This window comes from Polistes canadensis, unplaced genomic scaffold (assembly GCF_001313835.1).
Source record: "Polistes canadensis isolate GaletaPanama2010 unplaced genomic scaffold, ASM131383v1 scaffold_124, whole genome shotgun sequence".
NCBI lineage: Eukaryota > Metazoa > Arthropoda > Insecta > Hymenoptera > Vespidae > Polistes > Polistes canadensis.
In genome coordinates, this window is record NW_014569671.1 from 338993 (window position 1) to 363101 (window position 24109).

A 24109-nucleotide genomic window follows, 5' to 3' on the forward strand; every position below is an offset into this window, starting at 1 on the left:
TCTGAGTCATATATCTCTTGTTTTGAGATATTTAAAGGATTACATTTGAACATTATATTAATTCTATATAATATTGAAATAACAAACATTACCTAAAGGTTCATTTTTGAGAATATCGTGAAAATTACATTAAATTAATTTAATTTAAAATAATGTGGTGTGAAATAACTAATAAACTCATTTGTTTTTAATTTTGATTTAGACAACTTTCATAATTATGGGCACAAACTTATAACATCTATTATTCTCATATTATATAAGAAATATTTTAATATAAATATTTTATTAAATAAAAATGTTTGAAAAAAATGTTGAAAAAAATAATGAAGTAAAAATTTTAAATTCTAGATATTTTTATTTTAAATTGTTTACAAAACTGTACAGATTATTATATTAATACTACAAATTTACAGTGTCTATTATTTCTCTTCCGTTTGAGAAAGAAATAGAAAATACCTTATAAACTAAAAAAACACTCATTCTTTTTATATTATCATTTTTGTCGCCAGAACAATTTGGTTTTCAAACTCATATCGTAAGAACTTAATGGACAGGGTGTCGTTAATGCAGGAATTAGAGAGTTTTGAACCGAGTAATTCGATAAAGGTGCGACCCACGTTCCCTCAGAAGACATAACACCTGATTCAACGTCGAGTCTGTAAAAAAAAAAAACAATAAAATAATTTATTTAATTAATACGATGTAATATATATATATAATAACATTTCTCAAAGAAAAATGATTATCAAAACTGCATTTTTACTACAAACTTGTTTAATTGTTCATGCGTATCATATTAAACTTTATTAATCACAAGCTAAACGAAATATTAACAATTAATAATATTTGCAAAAACATAATAAGAAAAGAAAAAAACCAAATCTGTCGATAAACTTTTTATACGAAATTTAAATTAAAAAAACATATTAACTATGGTATTTACTTTTAATTTTATAAAAATTGTCGATAAATTACAAAATAATTTGACTTGTTATTATTAATTCTGATATTCGGTTAGAGAGAAACTATTATTAATCCATTCGATAGAATACAGAGTACAAAAGATATTTACGTCTTAAGAAGAGGCGATGCATAAAGGACGAGGGGATTGATGGGTGGTGGTTTGAGAAGTACGACGTCAACACCCGAAGAATGTAATTCGCTCTTTAATGCGGCAGCAGCCCCTTCCACGGCTTTACGTGAAGCAGTGAATGCCACAAGGCCTGTTCCGGCTTTGCTAGCATAACTTGTCTCGGAGTCACCCAAGAGAACGATACGACCTTGTGCGAGTAAATATTCATTATGTTAATACGTCTAGCATAAAGAATAACCTATATTTATGCATAAACGAATAAATTTATCTTCCTTTCAAACGATACAATACAAAAAATAGTAATAACGAATAAACGAATTGTATTCGTAAATAGTAATAAAAAAATATGAAGCAAACGAGAAAGAACAAAATGGATTTAAAAAAAAAAAAGAAACAGAAGATTGGAAATGTTGTTTGCACAAATAAAAAAAGAAAAAAAAAAGAACAAGAATAAACAAAATTCTCTTACAGACGAGTGACCTGAAATTAAAAAGTCTGATGTTGAGTAAGTAGGGTAAACTGTAATAACCTCTTTTAACGCGCAGAAGAGGGATAAACACCCTTGCCGTTCTAAGGGGTGCGACCAGATTGTGTCGCAGCATCGATTCCCACGCTGAACTGGTTTGCTTTTCTATAGAACCCGGTAACGCCAAGCCACCGGTGTGTATCACTGCCCACAGACCTGGATCATAGAAAGATTTAAAGCATTAATAAACTTCTAACTTCATCCTTCTTTCCTAACTGTTCTGATGAGAAAAAAAAGTAGCTTTGTATTTTTTTTTTTTTTTATTTTATTTATACGCTTCTTTTCTTTTCTTTTCTTTTCTTTTCTTTTCTTTTTGCACACGCGAATCCTGTTTACTTTTTCTTTTTTCTTTTTCTTCTCTCTCTCTCTCTCTCTCTCGCTTTTTTTCCCCTTCGAAATAACGCTCGGATATTCCAGTCGACAGATGTGAGTCTCGACTTCGTTAGTTACTAGGTTTCGTTTCCTTTTTCTTTTTCTTGTTTTATTTTATTTTTTTATTATTTCTACTTCGAAGTTCAGGTCGTTCGTTCGTTCGTTCGTTCGACTAATGAGGTACTCTTATCCTAAGCACCGAATCAAGATTGATAGGAGAATTTGTATGTTTTTTTTTTTTTTTTTCTTACGAATAGTCTCATAATTAAGCAGATCAAACGTTTCATAATGAAAATATTCCTTTAAGAATGAATGAATGACGAATTAGAGAAAAATAAGCGTGTATTCTTTCATCGACCTAGATAGAAATTATTACATACGTTGCGCGTCCAGTTTTACTTCTGCTTCATTATAAATATCATCTTAATTAAACATCGTTATTAATATTTTCAGACGATTCATCTCACTCACCGCGTAGTTTTTCCTTTTTTTTTTTTTTTAATTCAATTCAATAAACCATAGGGAATACTAACCATGAATCATTTTTAACAAACAAGACGATTTTATATTTTAATTGTATGTGGTGTGTGTGTGTGTGTTGTATTTATTTATAAAATTAAGATATAATTTATATACGAAGAAAAATTGTAAAAAAAATGTATTCACCTTACTTTTGTCAACTTAGTAAATATTTTAATACACAATAATATTTTAATACACATTATATTATTATTATTATCTTTATTATATTATTACTTAAATAAATAAATTAAATAAGAAAATATATATATTTATACAAATATTTGTCTTTGCTTGATCTGTGAATATATTTTTTGTTTTGTTTAGTATACTCTATATACCTATAGAAAACAATAAATCAGAGAAAATGCTTACCATCTTCTCCAGCTGGAAGTTTAGCTCTAACTGCATCCAAAGAAGCACGTAGACTATCTTCCCTAGTTGGATCCAACTCCAATGGCACGATTTGTCCTCTAACACGAACTTGAACCTTATCGTGATTCGAGTCACCGTTGTCCATTTCTTTTTCTCGTTCCTGTTCAACGGCTTTTAAAATTTTCATCGATGGTGAATTTTCCGATGGATTTGGTAGACCAGCAAATACCTATAATTTTCAGAAAAAAAAAAAAGAAAAAACTTATTTCATTAAATCTTTTCTCTTTAATCGATCAAATTGAAATACGAATTATCGATCATTCTTGAACATTAGTAAACTATTAGAAAAGAACGGAGTGGAGGGAAGAGGGGTAGGAGTAAAAGCTTTCATAAAAGTACTTGAATGACGAACTTTCTTATTTCTCATCCCTTTAAACTTCTCCCAACGCCCCAAAATTCGGACTAAGTTCGTACTAGTTCGAAAGGTCTAAATTCTAACGTTCTCACCCAAAGCTCGAGGACAATTACTTGTAACTTTGGGAACGTAGAAGGCAAGCGTTAATTATGCTTGGAATCGTACATTCGTGCTTTCTCACCTTGAATTTATCCTCCTTAATCGTTGAGATATATTACAAGGAATTCGTAGACTCTGGTAATCGTAAATCAAATTCAATATGGTGATTTGAAGATCTACGAAGTATTTTATTGAATTGAAACAGAGTGGTTATGTATTTATATACACTAAAGGCTACAAGTTTGGTATTACTATGTAAATTCAAATAAACAAGATATTTATCAGAATAAATGAATTTCTTTTAAGTAACCAAAGTATTATTCAGAAAGACTGAAGTATTTCTTTTTTTCTTTTTTCCATTTAGTTAAATTTTATTTAACAAGCAATAAGTATGTTCTTCAAACTTTATACTTTTATATAACAAATCTGTTTTTATTTTTGATAACAACTTGACGTATGAATAAAATCTAACATCTAAAATTTTTTTAACACAAACTCGTACCTAGTTCTTCGGGTATTTCTAGTTTAATATTTTTTTATACTTTATATAGATGTTCTCAAAGATATCCTAGTAAAAAAGTTTATTCCAAATATTAACCTAAACTGGGTGTATGAAATCTACAAAAGTATTATTGGACTTAAGAAAATGATCAAATTTTTTAAAACATAATTTAACTTTTTAACATTTGCTACAATAACGACAAATCATTTCCAAAGTTTAATAAGATGTTTAATTTTTACGGAATCCAATAAATGACTCAAAACTTTCGGCCGATAGTATATTTGTAATAAATAGAAAATAAAATTAATTTACTCGTAAAAAAAAAGGGAGGGAAGATAAAAATAAATCGCTATCATTAATTAGCTTTTCGTAATATACTGAAATTAATTGAGTTGAAGATAGGGTAAAGAGAGTTGAAATATTTACGGTTACAAAGATAACGAGAAGATACATTGGATTACACGAGATTAGGGATACTTAATTTAATTTTAATTAACATCTAATGATTTCTTCTTAAGGATTATACTTAATTATTGTGAGATAAAAATTTCGACATTAACAAATTGAATGACATTTATTTTTAGACTTCTAATCAATATTACTATTACATCCTTCACTTTTTATTCTCTGTTTATAAAGTAAAAAATATTTTCATAAAAGAAATAATGCGCTCAGAAAAATAAGTCAAACATAATTGATAAAATTACGTGTACATTCGTTAAAAGTTATAATACGTATCTATGTATATATATACACATCTGCCACGCAGATTCTAACTGATAGTTAAAGTTAGGCTATTTTGCATGTATTTTACTTGGAAACTCACATTACTCGTGCGCAGTTCTCTCTTATTCAGACTCGTTCGACTTCGATCAACTCGCTTCGAGTTCAATTATCCAACACGATTCTCTAATTATTCAATATATTTCATCTGATGCGTAATACCTATAATTATTTCGTGTGCTAACAGATTGAAATTATGTAACAAGTAGGAAAGTAGATGTTTTTTGTTAATTTCATTATTCAATATTTCTCTTAATAATAATATTTATAATATATATCGAAACCACAAAAGATTTTAGTAGAGAAATTCTTTTGTCTGACTTATTCGCAGAAATTAAATGAAAAAGGAAAAAGCATTGATCCGATGTTTAATCATAATTTTTAAAAAATATTTCAATGAATAATATTGATGGATAAAATACTTGAAAATATTTATTTATTAATTGGTATAAACTTTTTCCGAGATATATGATTATTGGTATTGTGCATCGTATGTTCGAAAAGTTATAGTTTACGATTTAAGGGAAAAATTTATTTTTATAGAAAAAAAAAAGTTTAAATAAGTAAGAAAATTTCAGACAATGCGCGGGTATCACGATCTTCGTTTAAAGTTCGTATGATTTATATCGAACGCAAGAGAATATAATATAAGAGTATTATTACCTTGTAACCAGCTTCAGAGAGTGCAAGGGCAATCTGTAGACCCACACACGTATCGCAGTTGGTTACGAGTACGTGACATTTGTTTCGCAACTCGTATTCGTCTGTAGCATTTCGCGATTGTCGCATCAGATATGCGAGTAGGGCAGCAGCTATCGAGCAAAGGGCTAAAATCTGTAGGGCTAAAATAGCACCCGTCTCTACGTCCATTTTTCAATCTGAAAAAAAAAAGAAAATTAATTTGAAATGAAAAAAAACAAACAAATCTTTTTAATATTTTATTTTTATTTTATCTTTTGTTCACACACACATACAAAATTAATTCCTGCATATATTATTTATATTAAACAAATAATAAATTATTACTACGATATTCTTTAAAACACACACACGCGTATATTTAAATAGTATAACCTACAAAAAAATTATTAAAAATTATAAGAAATATTTAATTTAATATTTTCAGAACCACCGATCGCACATAAACGTTACTACAATAAATATTATAAATAAAAATGACTAACAAATGAATCCAATTTTGTTTAAAGAATCGCACAAGTTTTGATTTCCGCAAATATCTCAGGTACCACAATTTACCTATCATTGTCATACATAAAGAGTAATCTAACAAAACGAATCGTTTAAAGAAATCGAGCCGAGTCTTTCGATAAAGTTGATCCTCGAATTTCCAGGCTGGTGTGCCTCTTGCGCTTCAACGATGCGAGACGCCTCGAGAAATGCGACTAGGAATTCGTTTTCTCGTGTGAAAAGTGAACGGGAGAGTAAACCGTCCTTTCTAAAATCGTATCTTTCTGAGCATAACGAGACTCAACCGATCGTCACTACGTTCAAGCTGATCTTCCCTCGTTCATAGGATTTGTACCCTTTTCTACATATATTCTCATCGCAAAAAAGGATGATAGATACGCATATGAAAAATAGTCAAAGAAAAATAAAATCGAGAAAGATAGAGGAAAGATAGAAAGGGGATTGTTACCTGTAGAAATACGAATTAAACGATTTCATAAATTTTCGGATCGTGTTACCGTTAATGTGCTGAATTGATTAGCCCCCAAGAACATTCTGGATAAGGGTAGAAAAAGGTTCTTCGTTTTTATCTCTTATCCCTTCAAATTCAGCAATGGAATTTTGATTCCTGAAGAAAAGTAAAAGAGAGAGAGAGAGAAAGAAAAATAGAAAGAGTTAAAACTTCAACGCGATTGATATGATAAACCATTTTATTTATTGTAATATATTCGATCTAGTGTTTTTTTATTTACTTTCTATACTCTATATATCCTTTCTTTATTATAATTTTATTTCTATGTATTATTCTATTGATCATCAAAAAGTAGAAAATAAACGATAAATAAGAAAATAGAAAATCGGATATAGAATCGGCTGATTTTCTATAAACACTCTTGTGCTTTCTCTTGTACGCGATAAAATCGTGAATCGTTTTGCCCAGCGAAACGTACCGAATGCATCGGGCGTTGACGTGCTTCGAGATTATCGAATTTACGAAATATCTTCGGTTTCCGGTACATCGATCACGAGGGATACCGATGTGGAAAAGCGAGAAACAATTTTCTTTCGTGTCTTCGAAAGCATTTGCTCGTTCCAATTTAAAAGATTACTTTTTCTTCTCGGTTTTACTTGATAGTTTTTCATTACAATCAACCGTCAAGATAAATATCTACGCTTAACTTTATAATTATATTTATTACTTTTATAATATAAACATTTATTCTATCTTGATTATTCTCTTTAAAATAAAAATATATTCTTTTATTGGATTTGGTTATTTTTTTTTTTTTTATTTATTGCCAAGAAAACTTTTCGTTTTCATTTTTTCATTATATTTATTCTTAAGTATTAATTCATTTGAAATTATATTAATTTTGTCTATTGTGTTATTCGTACAAGGGAAAGTTTTATTTTTACGTAAAAAGAAATTTTCTTGTGTTTTTTTTTTTCTTTTTTAAATATCCAATACAATATCGATTAAATGTCGACGATAATTATACTCGGTGTAACTATAATATCATCAATGATGTCTCTTCTTTCAAGATCAATGATTAATAACGTGTCGAGGTAACAGTCTGATAATAGCAGACGATGTTAATTGACAGTGAGAAATTTAATAGGTTATTATCCAAGTATATATTCCCCTTGATATGCTAGTTATTAATATCGATGAGAAATTCTAACCGATAGATCGAAAGTCTCGAAAATGATCGACGATCCATAAATGACAACGGGAACGAGTCCGGTAAGTATCCGTTGTGAAAGTAAAAGTCTTACGAGTCAGTTCAGTGAAATTCATTTCTATTAAATAAAAAAATTGACGAGGAAACATCTGTCATAAAAAAAAAAAAATAATAAAAATTTAACAATACTAAATAAACAACATTAAAATAAATTTTGTAATCAACTCTTTTTACAAAATTATTTTCCAAATAAGATGAACAGAACAAATAATTACGCGATATTAGGTTTAATAAATAATATACAATAAATAAATTGCAAAATATATCGATGTAATGAATTGATGATATAAAAATATATAACAGTTTTCGTATAACATTGAATCAAAATTATGCTCAATTTTGACAAAACTAATTTTCTATATAAATATAACATTTTGTAGATATAATAATAATATATAATAAATAAATAAAACTTGTAATTGTGTGTGATAATTTCTTCAATAAATTATTGTAATAGATAATAAATAAATAAATTTAGATAATATTAACGGAATGGAATTAGAGATATCGAAATGTCATAGGTTTGGTAATAGAACACGTTACAAATGGTCTTTTTGTAGTAGGAAAGCCGACACGAATAACGTGTTACCAGTATTAATACGTTTCACCGGACACACCTGTAAGCGAGATATCGTCGTGGTATTCGAGTACAAACGAAACCGCCCTTGTGTGCACCTGCCATCAAACCTGTGCATGAGGAGTCGGACGCACACGACTACTCGCTTCGACGGCCACGGCTAACTTTCTCTGGAATGTTGTTGCATCCGAAAAGAAACCAATACGATATCTGACTCGAATATCGATATCTTCTTTTTCTTTTTTTGTTTTCTTTTTTTATTATTTTATTCCTCATACTTTCTTCCTTCCGATCTTCTCTTTCATTTGACGGCACCCATCAATAATTTCACTTCGTTTTTATCAATCATTTTGAATTACGTAATCGAGGAAAAGTTTGGTTCATTTTATTTCCAATAACAAATGTTACAGGAAAATTTATTCGCTTAATTAATAAAAAGTTATATTCTATTTTATATAAAATAATTATTAAGACATTCATATATTGAAATATTAAATTAATTTTTGTACAATTTTTTATATTAAATTTGGACTCCAGAATATTAAGGTAGATTTCAAACGTAATAATTATTCTATTCTTATCATTAAAATCATGATTTTATAATGAAGTTCCGAATAGGTTTGGTTAGATTACGTAATTTAAGTAATTAATAATATGTCGTAATTATATTAAATCTACCAAAAAGTTAAGTCGACTTAACTTTCATATTACTGAAATTCTAACAAAAGTATAATAATAATTAATTTAGACACGTAATTATAATCGTATTACCTTTTATTTTACAATTTGTTCAAAACTCATTTATTTATGAGTTTAGGAAATGTTGAAAAAAAAATAATAAACAACATGAAATTCTAATAAATAAGAATTATAAAAATAGAAATAACGTTTCAAGGCAAACGAGAGATAAGAATAAATGATTAGATGAACTAGAATTTATGTCATCTCTCTATTAATCCTTGATAACCTGTATGACTATAGAAGAGTAAGTATTATACTGGTATAGTATTGATCATTGAACGACATTATGCGTGTTGTAGGCGTGTGACGAAGTGGCTTCCTTTCCTATTCAACGAAGTGTACTTCCAGTCTCCATGCATACGGAATCGCTAAAGTTTATTCACCCGTGCCAATTTCGAAATGTATAGGTATATTACAGTAGTGAGTTTTAGTGGGCGTTTCGATTCGTTCAAAGGATTGCACATTGACGACCTTACTTAGACAACTGTTCGTTTATAGTTAAACGGATTTCTTCGGTTAGTTCGAAAGGATAATTTAACTGTTACTCGTTTAATATAATTTCTACGTTAAGTAGAACTTGCGTAGTATATGAATTATTGTATTAGAAAATTTATGCTACTCGTTCGTTCAGTGAACTTTAAACAATTGTTTCAATATAAAAATGAAAATAAGAATTGTTAAATAATTTGCTAAAATTTATATTTTCTTACAATTAGTTAAATTAACAAATTTAGAAAACTTCATTTGTTATTAGATTTTATACCTTTCTGTATAAATCTTAAGATTATTTAAAATTTATGATTATATTTAATTCTGAAGTAATATTTGTTTTTTTTTATTAAGATTTGAAATGAATTGAATGCATAAATACTTACAAAATCTTCCATATAAATTTTCTTAATGTTTCTAACATTAAATTTATTTAAGTTATTTAAGCTAATTAAAAATTTCTTTAATAAGTTTGCTATTTTAACAACTGCTCATTTATAGACCTTACACCATTTAAGTTATTAAGAAAATAAAGCTCATTTGTATTGTGCTTTACTTTAAAATAATAGAAAACCAAGAAAAACATTTAAATCATTTTTATATATTTTAATGAACCTCTCTTTCTTTCTTTAACCGTAAAATTATCTGAATTTATTATAACGTTTATTTTAAAATTTCCATTTGCATTTCTTCAAATTTGAATGCATTTTAATCATAATTTTTGTAGAAGCATGAATACTTCAAAACGAAAAGGCGCATTTTCTCTTTCTTTCTCTCTCCCAACGTCATTTACATCAAATTTATTTACTTCTTGAATGTCGTAAAAAACATTTCAACGTTTATATAATATAAAATTATTACTAAACGAATATATAATCCTAATTGCTATAAGATGAAATATATAATTCAAAGAAATATATAATTCAATAATCAAAAGAAATCAATTCCTATATTATAATTAAAATAAAATAATAAAAACTATATGAGTTTAGCATAACGTATCATACTTTAAATTACAAACAACCACGATCATTTTAATGCAAAGCATTTTTCTACGAGATTTAGAAATGTTCTATTTCGGATTACTATCTCTCGTTAGACGTATCCAGAAAATTTGATATAATGAAAAAGTACAGCGAGAAGGAGGAAGAAGTGGAAGCGGAGGTGGACTACGTAAAAATTGTAGAATATTTAGGAAATATTTTAAGTACAAGTGGACGAGCGTTTCTTTCACAAAATACACGTATATTTTATCATTCGTCGAATAGACGCTTACGAAGCAGAGAGCAAATGTTATTAAAGAGCATTACAGTCGCAAATATTGAGCGTGCAAGAAAACCATGGTAGAGGAAGAAAACGAGCAAATGTAAGCATTTAAATTACATTACGCTGAATAACCTCGGTCTGGTCTAACGTATTCCGGCATTAAATTAACGGACTTCTTTTTCAATTCCGTGATAAAGTAAATGCACACGGAAATGGGATAGGAGGTAGTTTTTAAAACAAGAGTTACGTTGATCAACCACGCGTTTCTTTTTGGCAAGTTATCGTAAAAACTTGCCTTTCTAATTTCAAAGTCTCGTAGATGGTATCTGACTAATTACTCTGAACTTTTCTAAACATACTGTACTTCCATTTGGTGATAAGATTAATCCTTTATCTTTTTTCCCTTTACCTTCACCACGCGCACGCGGGTGCAACACATACAGACTGATTAACAAAAATATATGTGGAAATTTGAGATGACGTTTGTTTTACTTTTATAAAAGATTAATGTAGGATAATAGATGTACGGTTTTTAATTTGATTGGAAAACACAGATATATCTTATCTTAATTGCCAATTATTTTGGAATGATAGTAAGAATAATCAAATTACATGAATTTTTAACGTCAGGTAAAATTTATATTATCAGAATAAATAGAATTTGTTTAATAAATGTTAAGATTAATATTAGGATGGGATTTTTATTTTTAACGCGATAAGAGGTATACAATTTTATCTTCCAAAAAAATATACACTAATTACAAATTAATACATTTTATTTAAAAACAAGAAAGAATAAAGGACAAAAAATGAGATCAAAGAATTAAAAATTATAATAAATAATGAAATAAATTATTATTATTATTATTATTATATTATTTAATTTGTATATAAAAAACAAAATATTGTTTGAAAATATTATGGTTTAAAGTATGACGTAATTACGATGCCCTCAAAAAAAGAAAGCAATCATTTTCTTGGAACGCATTTTTTCCTTAACGACCGTACCGAAGATAAAACTACAGAAATACAAACAGCACGACGTCATAGTTAAGAATCATCTGGAGGAATGTATAAAAGTTGCTGTGTTCTGCCGTGAACGTTACGGTACCGTTGGCTGTTTTTGACCGCGAGTGACCGCGTGTGTAAAAGGTAAACAGTGCTCAATCGAGGTATGTCGGCAAGATTATTTGCATTATGGTTTGGCCATTCGAAAACGAGACCCACGAAGTAGCTTTCACAAGACTTTAAATAGTTATACTTCTTGTTTTTTTCTTTTTTTTTCTTTTCGTTTCTTTTTTTTTTTATTCTTAATTTACATTAAACGCCGCCACGTGCATTGCAGTAAAAACATAACCGAATGAATATTTGTATACCTTAATACGTAAACGCTTGTCACTTTCGCGTATTTTCTCACGCGTGTTACTAGATCTCTCAAAATATAATCTACACTTATCTGAAGAAGGTTGCTTCTCAAAGATGTGAAAAAATTCTTTCAACTTGAAAATCGTTCGTAAGAGGCAGGCGTTCGACCTACTTGCTCATCGAGACGCGATCTTTATCATTTGAAATCCCTCGGCATAGCGAAGAAAGTTCCAATCCTGATCGAAAACGACTCTGATCGTAGAGAAGTAGTAAAGATAAATGAGTTTAAAAAAAAAAATAGAAAAGAAAAGAAAAGAACAAGAACAAGAAAAAAAAGAAAAATGATATAAAAATGAAGGCAGATAGAACGAGAAATGTCAGGACGGTAAAAGTGGTCCGTTACGTTGGGAACTTGATTTTATCGAAATTATGCAATCACGTTTAACCGGCAACTAATTTATCTTTTGCCGAGTCACAATTACCATTTAACGATTCGTGGTAGTGACAATATTGGTTCACTGTTTAATTATTTTAAAAAATTTGGAAATAATTCGATCAAATTTGTATTATTCATTGTGAAATATCATTGACGAAACGAAACGAACGATTTAACAAAAATACTTTTTCTTTTATTATTCTTGGAAGCATGAAAAAAATAATAGGGAAAAATAGAGGGGTTGGATGAATGGGAAGAAAATTTTTGCATGACTAGTCGTAGGTATTTAAAAATCGTTCAAATGAACGGACTAGAATCGTTCCTGTTTTATTCGCAACCGAAATGGCAGGGAAATTTGGAGAACGCGTGAGTTCATAGTTCGGTATGCCGAGTGGCGTCATTTACATGAACGATTCCTTTGTCTCGATTTCTTGCCAAGTGAACTTCGCTCATTTCCACTTGAAAACCTTCGATTATTCCTATTGGCGAAACGCGACCAAGTATGCGACAAAATACGAATACATTCTCGCAAAGATTTTACAAATCGATTAAGAAGAGATCGATTATTTTCTGTCTTTCTCTTTCTCTCTCTCTCTCTCTCTTTCTCTTTGAACAACTAGTAATTTTATTTTCTAAGAAACAGTGGAATTTAAGTGAAAGTGCCCACGAACCTACAAACTTTCCTATTTTTCTTCCACTATTATTTGTCCCTTTAAACGTCAGAATTTATGAAATCCAAATGTTCTATACTGACACATTTTTGGTCATTAAAGTTATTGCAGGATAGATGATGTTTTTTTTTAAAATAACTCATGCTCTAATTAACAAACATTAATTGAAAAGATTCATTGAATCACCATGAAACGCATCTTGGATTTATTGAAAGTATAACTGGGCAAATGAATTTGGTTTTTTTTTTCTCTTTAGATTAATTTGTGCTCTAATTATTAAGCAATAATTTATAACATTTGATGAATCATCAGAGCTTTTTCGCTTATTTTTGTATTCGTTAAAAAACCATTAATCAGTATTCGTTTACGGTGATCCAGGAAAGTTAGTCTTTTAGAATTTGTTTGTATTGTTTTAAACGCGTCGTAAATCAATTGTATGCATCTACGTCGCGTTATCACCGTAAAGCGTCAGGCATCGTTACACGCGACGAACAAGCTTTGTACTTTCGGTTCCAGTTTACGATTCTTTCACGATACGATCCTCACTACGCGATAAACGCATATTTCCGTGAATAACAGTCCAACGAATTCCTGTGTGTATTTTCTTACGAAATAATTATATTTTCGTAATAATAAACAATTGAAAACAAGATATCAAAAAATAAAAAGGATAGTATAAAGAAAAACATATTAAATACTTGAACAAAATCGAATTGAGATAAAATCGCACGTGAAAATTCCATTGCGTTTAAAGAATACCCACATACATAGTTAATAACGCAACCTAATCTAACGAGACGATTATGCGTTCCACTTACTATACGTTACACCACCAATATACCGCATAAAGCATACACTTGATTCTTACCAAGAACACGAATTTAGTCATATTATCGAACAAAACTTCTACATTTCAAATAGACAAAATAATCTCATACCAATTACGTTATTCCACTTTATTACCTTACATGACAAACATGCCGTATAACCCAAAAACTTGACTCATACCAGAAATAATCATACGAATACAAGTTTCGTCGTATATTTATAAATAAAACATTGATACCGAATAAAAAAAAAAAATGACAAAATCAATAATATCTGACTCACCTGTGCGTGGACGTGGCTGATCGATGACCAAATAATATAAAATAAATAAAAGAAGAAGAAGAGACGATGTAATATAAGATGATATGGTGTTAAAAATATGTGAGACCAGAAGAAACGCAGTTATTTTAAACGTATAGTTATGAGTTAAAATGTGAGCGGCGAGCCGCAGCGGGCCGCGTGCGCGCGTTTACCTGCTGCACAACCGGCTTTAGAGAATTCCCGATTGGAATGACCACGAGGAGGAACGGCGCGAACGGAGTAGACAGACAAACCTCTTGGAGGTTTGCGTGTTTGCTTCGAGTCGAGTCGAGCTGAGCTAACCCGGCCCGGGGAAAACATTCCGCGGCATCTTCGCACTCGCTGCCACTCGAGCCTCCACTAGTCACGTGGTATGACTACGCCCAGATTGCTTCTCTCGTTTCTCTTTAGCAACTTTCAACAAAGATTCTTCCTTTCTTTCTTTCCCTCTCTTATTTAAAAACCCCCACCCACCCTTCTTACCATAGTACCGGCCCACCCCCTCACACTCTCTCCTTTTTCTATTTGTCTTTACACTTTTTATTCGTTCGATTAGATATTCTTTTAAATCAGTTGTTAATCTTTCCGCTCTGTTGGCAATTTTTTTTTACTGATTAGTCAGGTATAGAAAAAAAAAAAAACATTACAAACGTTGGCGTTTGATTTGAATGATATTTACATTCGACTGTCCTTTTTTTTTTGCTTTTCTTCTTCGTGTTTTTTAATACGTTTACAAATTTTGCGATTTTATTAAAATCTTTTTATATTTTTGACGATTGGTAGTGGTGTATGCATTTTTTAATATAATATTATGTTTTTTAAGCTAATGAGAAACTTGAAGCTTATTTCTTTAGTTAAGCTTTTAATTCCTCGTAGAAGCTGGAGATTTTAACTTTTTCTTTTTTTTTTTTTTCTATATTTGAAGAGATTATTACGTGATCTTTTATGAAAATATTATAGCAATCTTCTTTATTCTCTCGACGAGTTATGAAATGATTTATTTAATAGATCGGTGCTTCATCTTTTAACAATTGTTTATGGAAAAGTAAATGTGGGATTTTCTTAGGAATACTGAACGCACTTGTAAATTACATTAAATATTAATGATTAGGTCTTATGAAATTTAATATTCTTATTTTTTATTTAGTTTAATTAATCGATTCTCTTGGCTAATCATCAAGAATTCGACGTAACTAATCGTAGTTTTCAATGACCTACTTACTCGCCTTTGCAATTTATTATTTCTTTTTTTTTTGACCTTGTCACAGTAGTTAGAGACTATCCTGTGCTTGAACGGAGGTAGAAGCGGAAATGACTAGTGCAAACCATTTTAACTGATTCTTCATGAGTTTTAATCTGACAGCCAACTAAATTTCCGTACTAGTTGAAATTTCAGAAAATCTAAAGTTCGCAAATATATTTATTCATACGACAGATGTTTGAAGTATCCAACTTGCAGACAGATTACGTCAGATTAATATAATAAAATATTTCGCTAGTCTTATAAAAGAAATACTTTGAAATATATTTGCATATTTATTTTACAATACATCTGACCTAAATCTGTGTGTCTATTCATTTATATTATAGAACTTTATATATATGTATTGTGATGTATATATGCAATCTCGGTAACAAACTTGACTATAAAATTTTAATCACGACTAACCCCTTTCAATACTGTGTCATTGTGAGTACTACTATATACAGAAAGAAAATATTTGATTCGTGCGGGAGTTGCATATTAAAGCGTCGAATAAGTTCACTCGCGGAATTCATACTAACGAGCGTAACCACCTTACCTATATGTTCCCTATAAGTCTGTAAAAGTAAACTACGCGTTAGTTAAAAACATCCTTCAAAAAAATCCTTAATTAGATTTTTCAAACAGCAACCCTCAACAATGTTCTGTAATTTCCATAATTACAAAAATTCCACTTTTCTCCTTAAAAAATCTTATTTATTCGATGCGTTTTTAACAAATTTAGTATTTATTCATAAAGTAATTGTATGTGTGTTATTTTTCAAAATATTTTCCATTATTTTCGATGACTTTAATTCATTTTTCAAGCAACTAACGAATTTCGAAAAAAAAGATGACGATTTTGATGCAATAAATTTAATATCAAAGCACCGAATTAATTGTTTAACCTCTATTAATTGAAATTAATATATTAAATAAAAGATTAGAAACATTTTTTTATTTCATTATAAAATTGTTTGAATTTTTAGCGATTTATTTTCTCAAAAACATAAATACGTAAGAGAGCATTTGAATATTCGCGCGCTTTGAATTTATTGAACTAGTGGCAGCACCGTCGGTTTTCGGCACTAACGCCACTATAGGAAGCATAGCAGCATCAATGAACTCGTTCATTTCCTTTCTGGGCATCAAGGTGAGAAGAACTATATTAATTTTTACTTATATTCTTGAATCAATATCAATAATATTTCTACCGTTATGACAAAAATTCAATGGAAAATTGAAAGAAATGTATCTTATTTCTTCGTTGCTTTATAAATTTCATCATCGGTTCGATAAATTTAGTGAAAATGACTGAATTACAATCTGAATCGGAAATTTTATTAGGCCATGTGGCCAAGCGTCTCACCAAAGAAGAAATCGAAAGAATAAAAGCACAAAATTCACGATTAGTTTCCGAGTTTCGTGCTAATCAATTAGAAAAAGATGCTAAAAAACATTGGGATCTATTTTATAAAAGAAATAACACGAGATTTTTCAAAGATCGTCATTGGACGACACGAGAATTCGACGAATTGTTGGGCTTGGGTTCGGATGCGAATAAAAATGTCCTTTTCGAGATAGGTTGTGGAGTCGGTAATTTGATTTATCCTTTATTAGAAGATGGACTGAAATTTAGAAAAATATTCGCATGTGATTTATCATCAAAAGCTGTTGAACTAACAAAGGTAAATTTTTTTAATTAAGTTAATTTCTTTAAATTGTGTTTTTATTTTAATTAGCTATAATTTTCATGAGATTTTTTCTGTTTTCTTTTTTACAGAATCACTTGTTGTATGATTTTGAAAAAATTAAAGTATTTCAAACAGATATTACAACAGATAATTGTTTTGCCGAAGTTGATTGTTTAGTTAACGCAGCTACATTGATTTTTGTACTCTCTGCTGTACATCCACAAAAGTTTAAAATGTAAGCTTCCTTATATTCAGGTTTTATATCGCTGAGTATTTTTTCTTAACATTGTCTTTTTTATCTTTTATAGGGTTGCACAGAATATTTATAATGTACTAGAGACCGGTGGAGTTTTACTTTTTAGAGATTATGGTTTATATGATATGGCACAACTGCGGTTCAAACCAGGACATAAAATTGCTGACAATTTTTATATGCGTCAAGATGGAACTAGGTAAACTAATTTTATAAAATTAAATTATTCTAAACAATATACTCAAATAATTCAATTTACAATGTTATTTAATTACAGATCTTATTATTTTTCTATTGATGAAGTGACTGAGCTCTTTCAGTCTGCTGGTTTTCAAGTTTCAACATGTGAATACATTCAAAGACGCACTGTAAATGTTAAAGATAATATTGATGTACCAAGAATTTTTGTACAAGCAAAATTGAAGAAAGTTTAAATAGCTGAGACTCGAAGGTATTGTATAATGGTTTTAGTAGTAAATGTTTATTTATAAAATGTTACATTCTTCTAATGATGATTACATAGTTCAACTGAAACTAATGAAGATTTTATCTTTCGCCCCTATCTGATTTATAATTAATTTATTTTATTTAAAGAAACTGTGTTATTAGAGCAGTGTATTAATGTGAAATATTTTGTTACAGGATCTTTCAATGATCATGTTGAACAGTTCTGGCTTTATCGACAATTTACTTTAATCCTTTTATTATGAACACTGGATATATATGGCATGATGCATAAATTTTTATATCAGGGATTCACTTCGTAGTAGCACTCTGATGAAACGGATTGCTCTAGTGAAAGGTTTAAATATTTTTTGTAAGTAGTTTCTCCTTTTAATATATTAAATAACATTTGTATTGTTTATTATGTTTATGATGATCTCATAGTTCAACTGATTTTAATTGATGACCAAAATTTTTGTTTTTCGCTCCTATCTGAAGTTACTTTTATGCTTAAAATTAATAAAATATTGTTTACTACAAAAAAATGTTTAATCACAAAAATTTTGTTATAGGTCACTATGATTAAACGGAGTGCTCTAGTGAAAGGCTTAAATATTTTTTGTAAGTAGTTTTTCCTTTTAATATATTAAATAACATTTATACTGTTTATTATGTTTATGATGATCTCATAGTTCAACTGATTTTAATTGATGACCAAAATTTTTGTTTTTCGCTCCTATCTGAAGTTATTTTTATATTTAAATCGAATAAAATATTTTTTACTACAAAAAAATGTTTAATCATAAAAATTTTATTATAGGTCACTATGGTGAAACGGATTGCTCTAGTGGAAGGCTTAAATATTTTTTGTAAGTACTTTTTCCTTTTAATATATTAAATAACATTTGTATTGTTTATTATATTTATATGATGATCTCATAGTTCAACTGATTTTAATTGATGACCAAAATTTTTGTTTTTCGCTCCTATCTGAAACTCTATTTTTATTTAGAAATAAATAAAAAAGTTTCTTATCACAAAAGATATTTAATTGTGGAATTTTGTTACAGGTCCCTCAACAATAACAAAATTTAAATTTCATGTATTTTCAAAGAAATATTTTACTACCTGCGTAAGTAGTTTTTTCTAAAAAAATTTGATTCATACAAAATGTTTTATTCATGCTTTTAAACTCTATTTTATGATGAGGATTTATTAATTTGAATAATTAATGATATGCATTATTCGTCACTACCGCTGAAAATATAGTTTGACATAATAAAATGAAATATTTACGAACATTCATAATAATTATCCTCACACCAAATTTATTTATTACAGGTGGAATAGTATCTGATCTCATTCTTTTTCTTAGCATTCCGCATGGAAATAAAAAAGAAATTTATGTAAGTTTTTTTTTACAGACTATTATTTTAATTATCTTAATCGTTTCAGTCCCAAGTAATACAATATATTAGTATTCCTCAGATTTGATATTAAAATATACGAATGGTGTAATTATCCAGTTGTATTATAAAAAAATACAACAATCGCAATGCTAAAATTTTTTTTTTATATAGACTTGAAACAGTTTTTTTTTTTAATAAAATAACAAAAGAGGAGTGTTATTACACCGCTTTGTTTTTTTCGGCATTAAATATTCTATCGCATTGTTTTAGCATTTTCAATTAGCCCTGGGACCTAAACGATTATTAAATAAATTATATGATGATAAATAAGTATACTCGTATAAATCTATGAAGACTTTAATATTAGCTCTAACTGAATATTGTAGAAAATAAAATTATTACCCTTCAACCTATATAGGATCTAAGAAATTATCAAAAAATATTTGTACTTTTCAGATTTACCATAAACATTTCACATCAAACAATGGAACTATTTTATTTAAAAGACTTACAATTTCGATGAAATATTGTTTAATTTATCTACATGTTAAATGTTATAAATTAAAGATTTTTATCTCATATGCGACTGATGTATTTAAGACGATTAAAATGCATCAATTTTGTTTAAGATAAAAAAGAAAAATAAAGATGTTTTGTAAAAAAAATTTATAGAAAAAGAAATTTTAAATATATTTATTACCCATTTGTATACGTAATCCTTATTTTATTTTATTTTATTTTATTTTATTTAATATAATATGCATCAAAAGTTACAAATTGTATTCATAATTCATTTCTGGGATATTTTCTACTTTTTTTTTATTTTTTGCTCTTTTTTTTAAATGATTACTATACATGCAAACGAGAGAAGAATGTTCTCTAACCTTTTGAAATTTCGATATCAATTTTGTTAATAGTTTTTTTTGTGGTAAAGTAATAAGTGACTATACTATCTTAATAATCTGCCTCCGAAATAAAGAATAAAAATTAAATTTATTTCAAACTATTTTTTTTTAATAGAAACAAAATTTAGGATTCTCTCTCCCTCTTTCTCTCTTACGATCAATAATGACAAAAAGAAGAAAAAAATATTTAAAACTAATTTATTAATATACTTTTATTTTCGTTCGAATATGTTATCTAAATGGGTCCAATATCCTTGGCATTATCAAGCTCGAATCTATATTATATTCATCACAAAAATGATTACTTAATCTTAAGAATATTCTCTCATTTGTATAGCAGGAGAAAAAAAAATAATTGATCGCTTTAGATCTTTCTGATCGTTTTAGATTTTTTAAATTTAATAAATTTAAATAAATCTAGGTATGTATATATACATAGCGTATGTGTGTAAACTTGTGATGACCTTTTTATAAAACTTTTCTCTAGTTATAAATTAAAATTTATTTAATTCAATGATTCTTTCTATTTCGGAAACTAGTCGAACCAGTTTATTTATTAAAGTATGTCCAAATAATTTAAAAATAGTATACATAATTCAAAGAGTCATGTATAGAAAGTATGTTAGAACCTTTTAAGTTAGTTCGAAAATTTATCTATAAATTATTATTATTGTGCAAAACTTTGCATTGTAATAAAAGAAAAAGTTTTTGGAATTGGACACTTCACCTTTAGCAATAAAATTAAACTTTATGCGCGCAATTAGTATTCGAGTAATGATTAAAATAATATATATTTAACATTTATACAAATACAGTCAGTTGAAGCAACCCTAAATAAAGTAATGGATTTTTTTCAAAATTGTTGAATGTATTATAATCGTATAAATTGTATGTTTATAGTAAGAAGAGTTCATGGAACTCGTTACGATAAAATCCTTGTGCGTGCGATCGGCATTACGTGGCTATTGTAAAACACTTTCCTCTGTATTTGGACGATCGCCAAGGTCTTTCCTTTGAACAGTGTATCTTGTAACATAGGTATGTCTTCGTACATGGGACTATTATGGAATCGTCGATAGAACACCATGATACCTTCCTTGGAATGAAGAAGAAGAAGAAGAAGAAGAAGAAGCTAAGCTAATGTATACATAAACGTATTGCTAGTCCATAGATTAACGATTAAACAATAGAACACTACAACAAGTAACAACCCTGTCTTGACAAAGACACCTTACCTTACCATTTTACACCTAAGCTAAGATACGTTAACGTTAAAGCTAAGGCACGCACACATTTCATATCACGAACGATTCGTGCGTCCTCATGCATTGATCAATCTGCGGATGACGTCGACAGGATGATCTGATCGTGGGTATATAAAGCCATCCACTAAAATGAAAGAGCATCATTCGGTCCTAGTTTACCAGAGCAGCAGCCTCCCAAATCCTCTAAGCAGACATCATGAAGTACTTTGCTGTAAGTAATACGATACATCAACACAATTATCAAATATAACATATAATTAAACTTATCTTATATATTTTTAATTTGAATTTGAATTTGAATTTTAATAATTAACTAAGTCAATATTAGTCTTGTCAATTGGATACATTTTTAGAATTCGAAGTATTTTAGAAATTTTGTTGTTTCATTAAAATTGAAAGAAGCTTGCAATAGTAATGGAGATACACGGAATTACTAATTGGATATAGAAATATTATTTTTATATATTATTTATTATTCTTTTGGTTGATCCCTTCTTTTTGAAGATATCTAACAATCAAGTAAAAGTATTAAAAATCGAACAGAATCTAATTAAAAACCTATATAAACACTTGTATCTTTTTCAAATTTCAGACTTTTTTTGTTAGATATAATACTTTTGTATATTGTAATAATATTTCAAAACTCATTCATCTCCAATAAACTATCTCGACAGTTAATTTACCAAATAAAAATATCCCCTAACTTTTGTACATATTTCTATTTTAGACTGTCGTTCTTTTGGCTATGTTTGCTGTTGCTTCAACGCACGCGGAAGTTATACGTTCAGAAGAGAAAAACGAACTGTCACCTGAAAATGCGGAAAAAAACATACAATCAGTTATACTAGAAAAAAGATCGCTTAATGGAGATATTGAGGGAAAAATTGCTGCTTCTGAAGCTAAGGAAAAACGTACAGAATTGACTGAAAGAAACAAGAGAACTGCTGTATTCCACACTGCAGCACCAGTTGCCTACACTGCTTATTCCTCACCCTATACTTATGCCCGAAATTATGTCTACCCTTACGTAGCTTCCCCTTATGTAGCTTCTCCTTATGTAGCTTCCTCTTATGTAGCTTCCCCTTATGTAGCTTCCCCTTATCGTTCTTACCCCTACATCTACAACAGCCCCTACTACTTTTAAATTAATCTCTAATATGAACATACGAATATTGTGTTCATAATAATCACGTGAAAGAAACTAATTTCGGGATAACACGACTAGGCATATTATAAAAAGTGTATATTGTTCTTCTTATTCCTCATTAGATTCCCTTAATGTGGCGAATTAAGATTTACTTTTTATTTAATTGAGGATTAAGTAAGTCAATTGACGATGTATGTAGTTTAATTTGATCTTTAAATACAAACGGTTATATCGAATTTATATTATCAATTACTTCTCTGTCTGTCGTTTGACAAATGAAATCGATGAAAAATTTCAATAAATTCTCTTTATTATAATTGTTTATTTTAATCTTTTACTTTTACAGTAAAAATCGTTTATTTTACAGAAAAACAGCGTATTTCTTATAATTTATATCGAATCGTTGAGATTTTTTATTGAAATTTTTTTTAAAATTTTATTTAATAAAAGTGAGCCGCCTCTTTTAGAGAAGCACAAATTTTGTAAATGTGTTTTACAAATAAAAATAATCGAAACAAATGAGAATCGGTGAAAATCAATTCACATTGTTAAATTATATTAATTTGCGAGATTTGAACAGAAAATCGCGTGCTTATCGCATGAATACATCATAAATTAATAATTTATAATATTCGTAGCTCGGTTTTTCATGGATGCGTGTGTATTTGTGGTACGTGTATGGTAGAATTCATCATGCATGTATCTACGGTGTTATTTTGAACACGAGAGAAACATAATGAACTCAAATCACGATCTATAATACAAGCGGAAACTCTCTGACATCATGAGACAAACATTATTCCTAATCGCATTGGCACGATCAATAATATCATCGATGAGATCTTGTTTCAAGATGATGATATAATATGTGAAGCTTTTGTTCTAATGATAATACCTTAAAGTGTTATAATAAGAAATAGGCCGTGTTCTCGTTTTTAGAGAAAGAGGGTGAAAGTTTCGAGCGTGCTTAGCGATGTGTCCTAATTATTTCTTTTATTATAATTTATGCTTTCGCGTATTTTATGTGTATATATTGTATGTTTATAATATTTGATTAATTCGAATTTATTATATGTTATAAATAAATATATTTTCTCTTTTTTTTCTTGGTGGGAAGGTTTTGAAAAAATATTGGCCAATGAATATTCGTGTAATTTAATATTATTAAAACTATAAAATAAATATATATTTTCTAATAAATATTATTATTTATTCATTCAATTTTGATTTGTAAATATATCTTTGGAGAATTTAGAATAGAATTTGAAATGAAACTTTCGTAGACTATTTGTAAAAAAAATGATATTCCTCTTCGCAGTCCGATTCACACGTAATCTTATGTTACACAATAAGAATAAATCCCTACGAATGAGAACTTATTCCGTATTCTTCGAGACTGAAGACTTGGTAGTACTTTCACTGGGATACTGAAAAGTTGTGCGTGATGAGAATCAGACGAAAC

At 28.7% G+C, this 24109-nt stretch overlaps 3 protein-coding genes across 5 annotated transcripts; 2 read left to right on the plus strand and 1 right to left on the minus strand.

Moving 5' to 3' along the window:
* Window positions 1-335: 335 nt before the first annotated feature.
* Window positions 336-14673, minus strand: LOC106788083 (D-beta-hydroxybutyrate dehydrogenase, mitochondrial). Of its 3 annotated transcripts, XM_014751007.1 has the most exons (7): window positions 14461-14673; window positions 14270-14285; window positions 5348-5562; window positions 2886-3114; window positions 1623-1775; window positions 1073-1280; window positions 336-656 (listed from the first exon to the last, which is right to left on the minus strand). In XM_014751007.1, exons 3-7 carry the CDS (start codon window positions 5552-5554, stop codon window positions 494-496), a joined length of 960 nt encoding a protein of 319 aa, XP_014606493.1. In that variant the 5' UTR covers window positions 5555-5562; window positions 14270-14285; window positions 14461-14673; the 3' UTR covers window positions 336-493. The 3 variants fall into 3 exon arrangements, with proteins under 3 accessions (XP_014606493.1, XP_014606491.1, XP_014606492.1); XM_014751005.1 differs by having other exon boundaries at window positions 14270-14673; XM_014751006.1 differs by lacking the exon at window positions 14270-14285 and having other exon boundaries at window positions 14461-14672.
* Window positions 14674-16677: 2004 nt separating this feature from the next.
* LOC106788084 (methyltransferase-like protein 6) lies at window positions 16678-19010 on the plus strand. The gene is made up of 8 exons (XM_014751008.1): window positions 16678-17218; window positions 17314-17459; window positions 17533-17676; window positions 17755-17928; window positions 18120-18294; window positions 18494-18542; window positions 18742-18790; window positions 18992-19010. Exons 1-4 carry the CDS (start codon window positions 16841-16843, stop codon window positions 17909-17911), a joined length of 825 nt encoding a protein of 274 aa, XP_014606494.1. The 5' UTR covers window positions 16678-16840; the 3' UTR covers window positions 17912-17928; window positions 18120-18294; window positions 18494-18542; window positions 18742-18790; window positions 18992-19010.
* A 2604-nt stretch (window positions 19011-21614) lies between these two features.
* On the plus strand, window positions 21615-22883 carry LOC106788085. Its single transcript, XM_014751009.1, has 2 exons — window positions 21615-21711; window positions 22228-22883. The coding sequence occupies exons 1-2, from the start codon at window positions 21697-21699 to the stop codon at window positions 22642-22644; spliced, it is 432 nt and encodes a 143-aa protein (XP_014606495.1). The 5' UTR covers window positions 21615-21696; the 3' UTR covers window positions 22645-22883.
* The last annotated feature ends 1226 nt before the right edge of the window (window positions 22884-24109 follow it).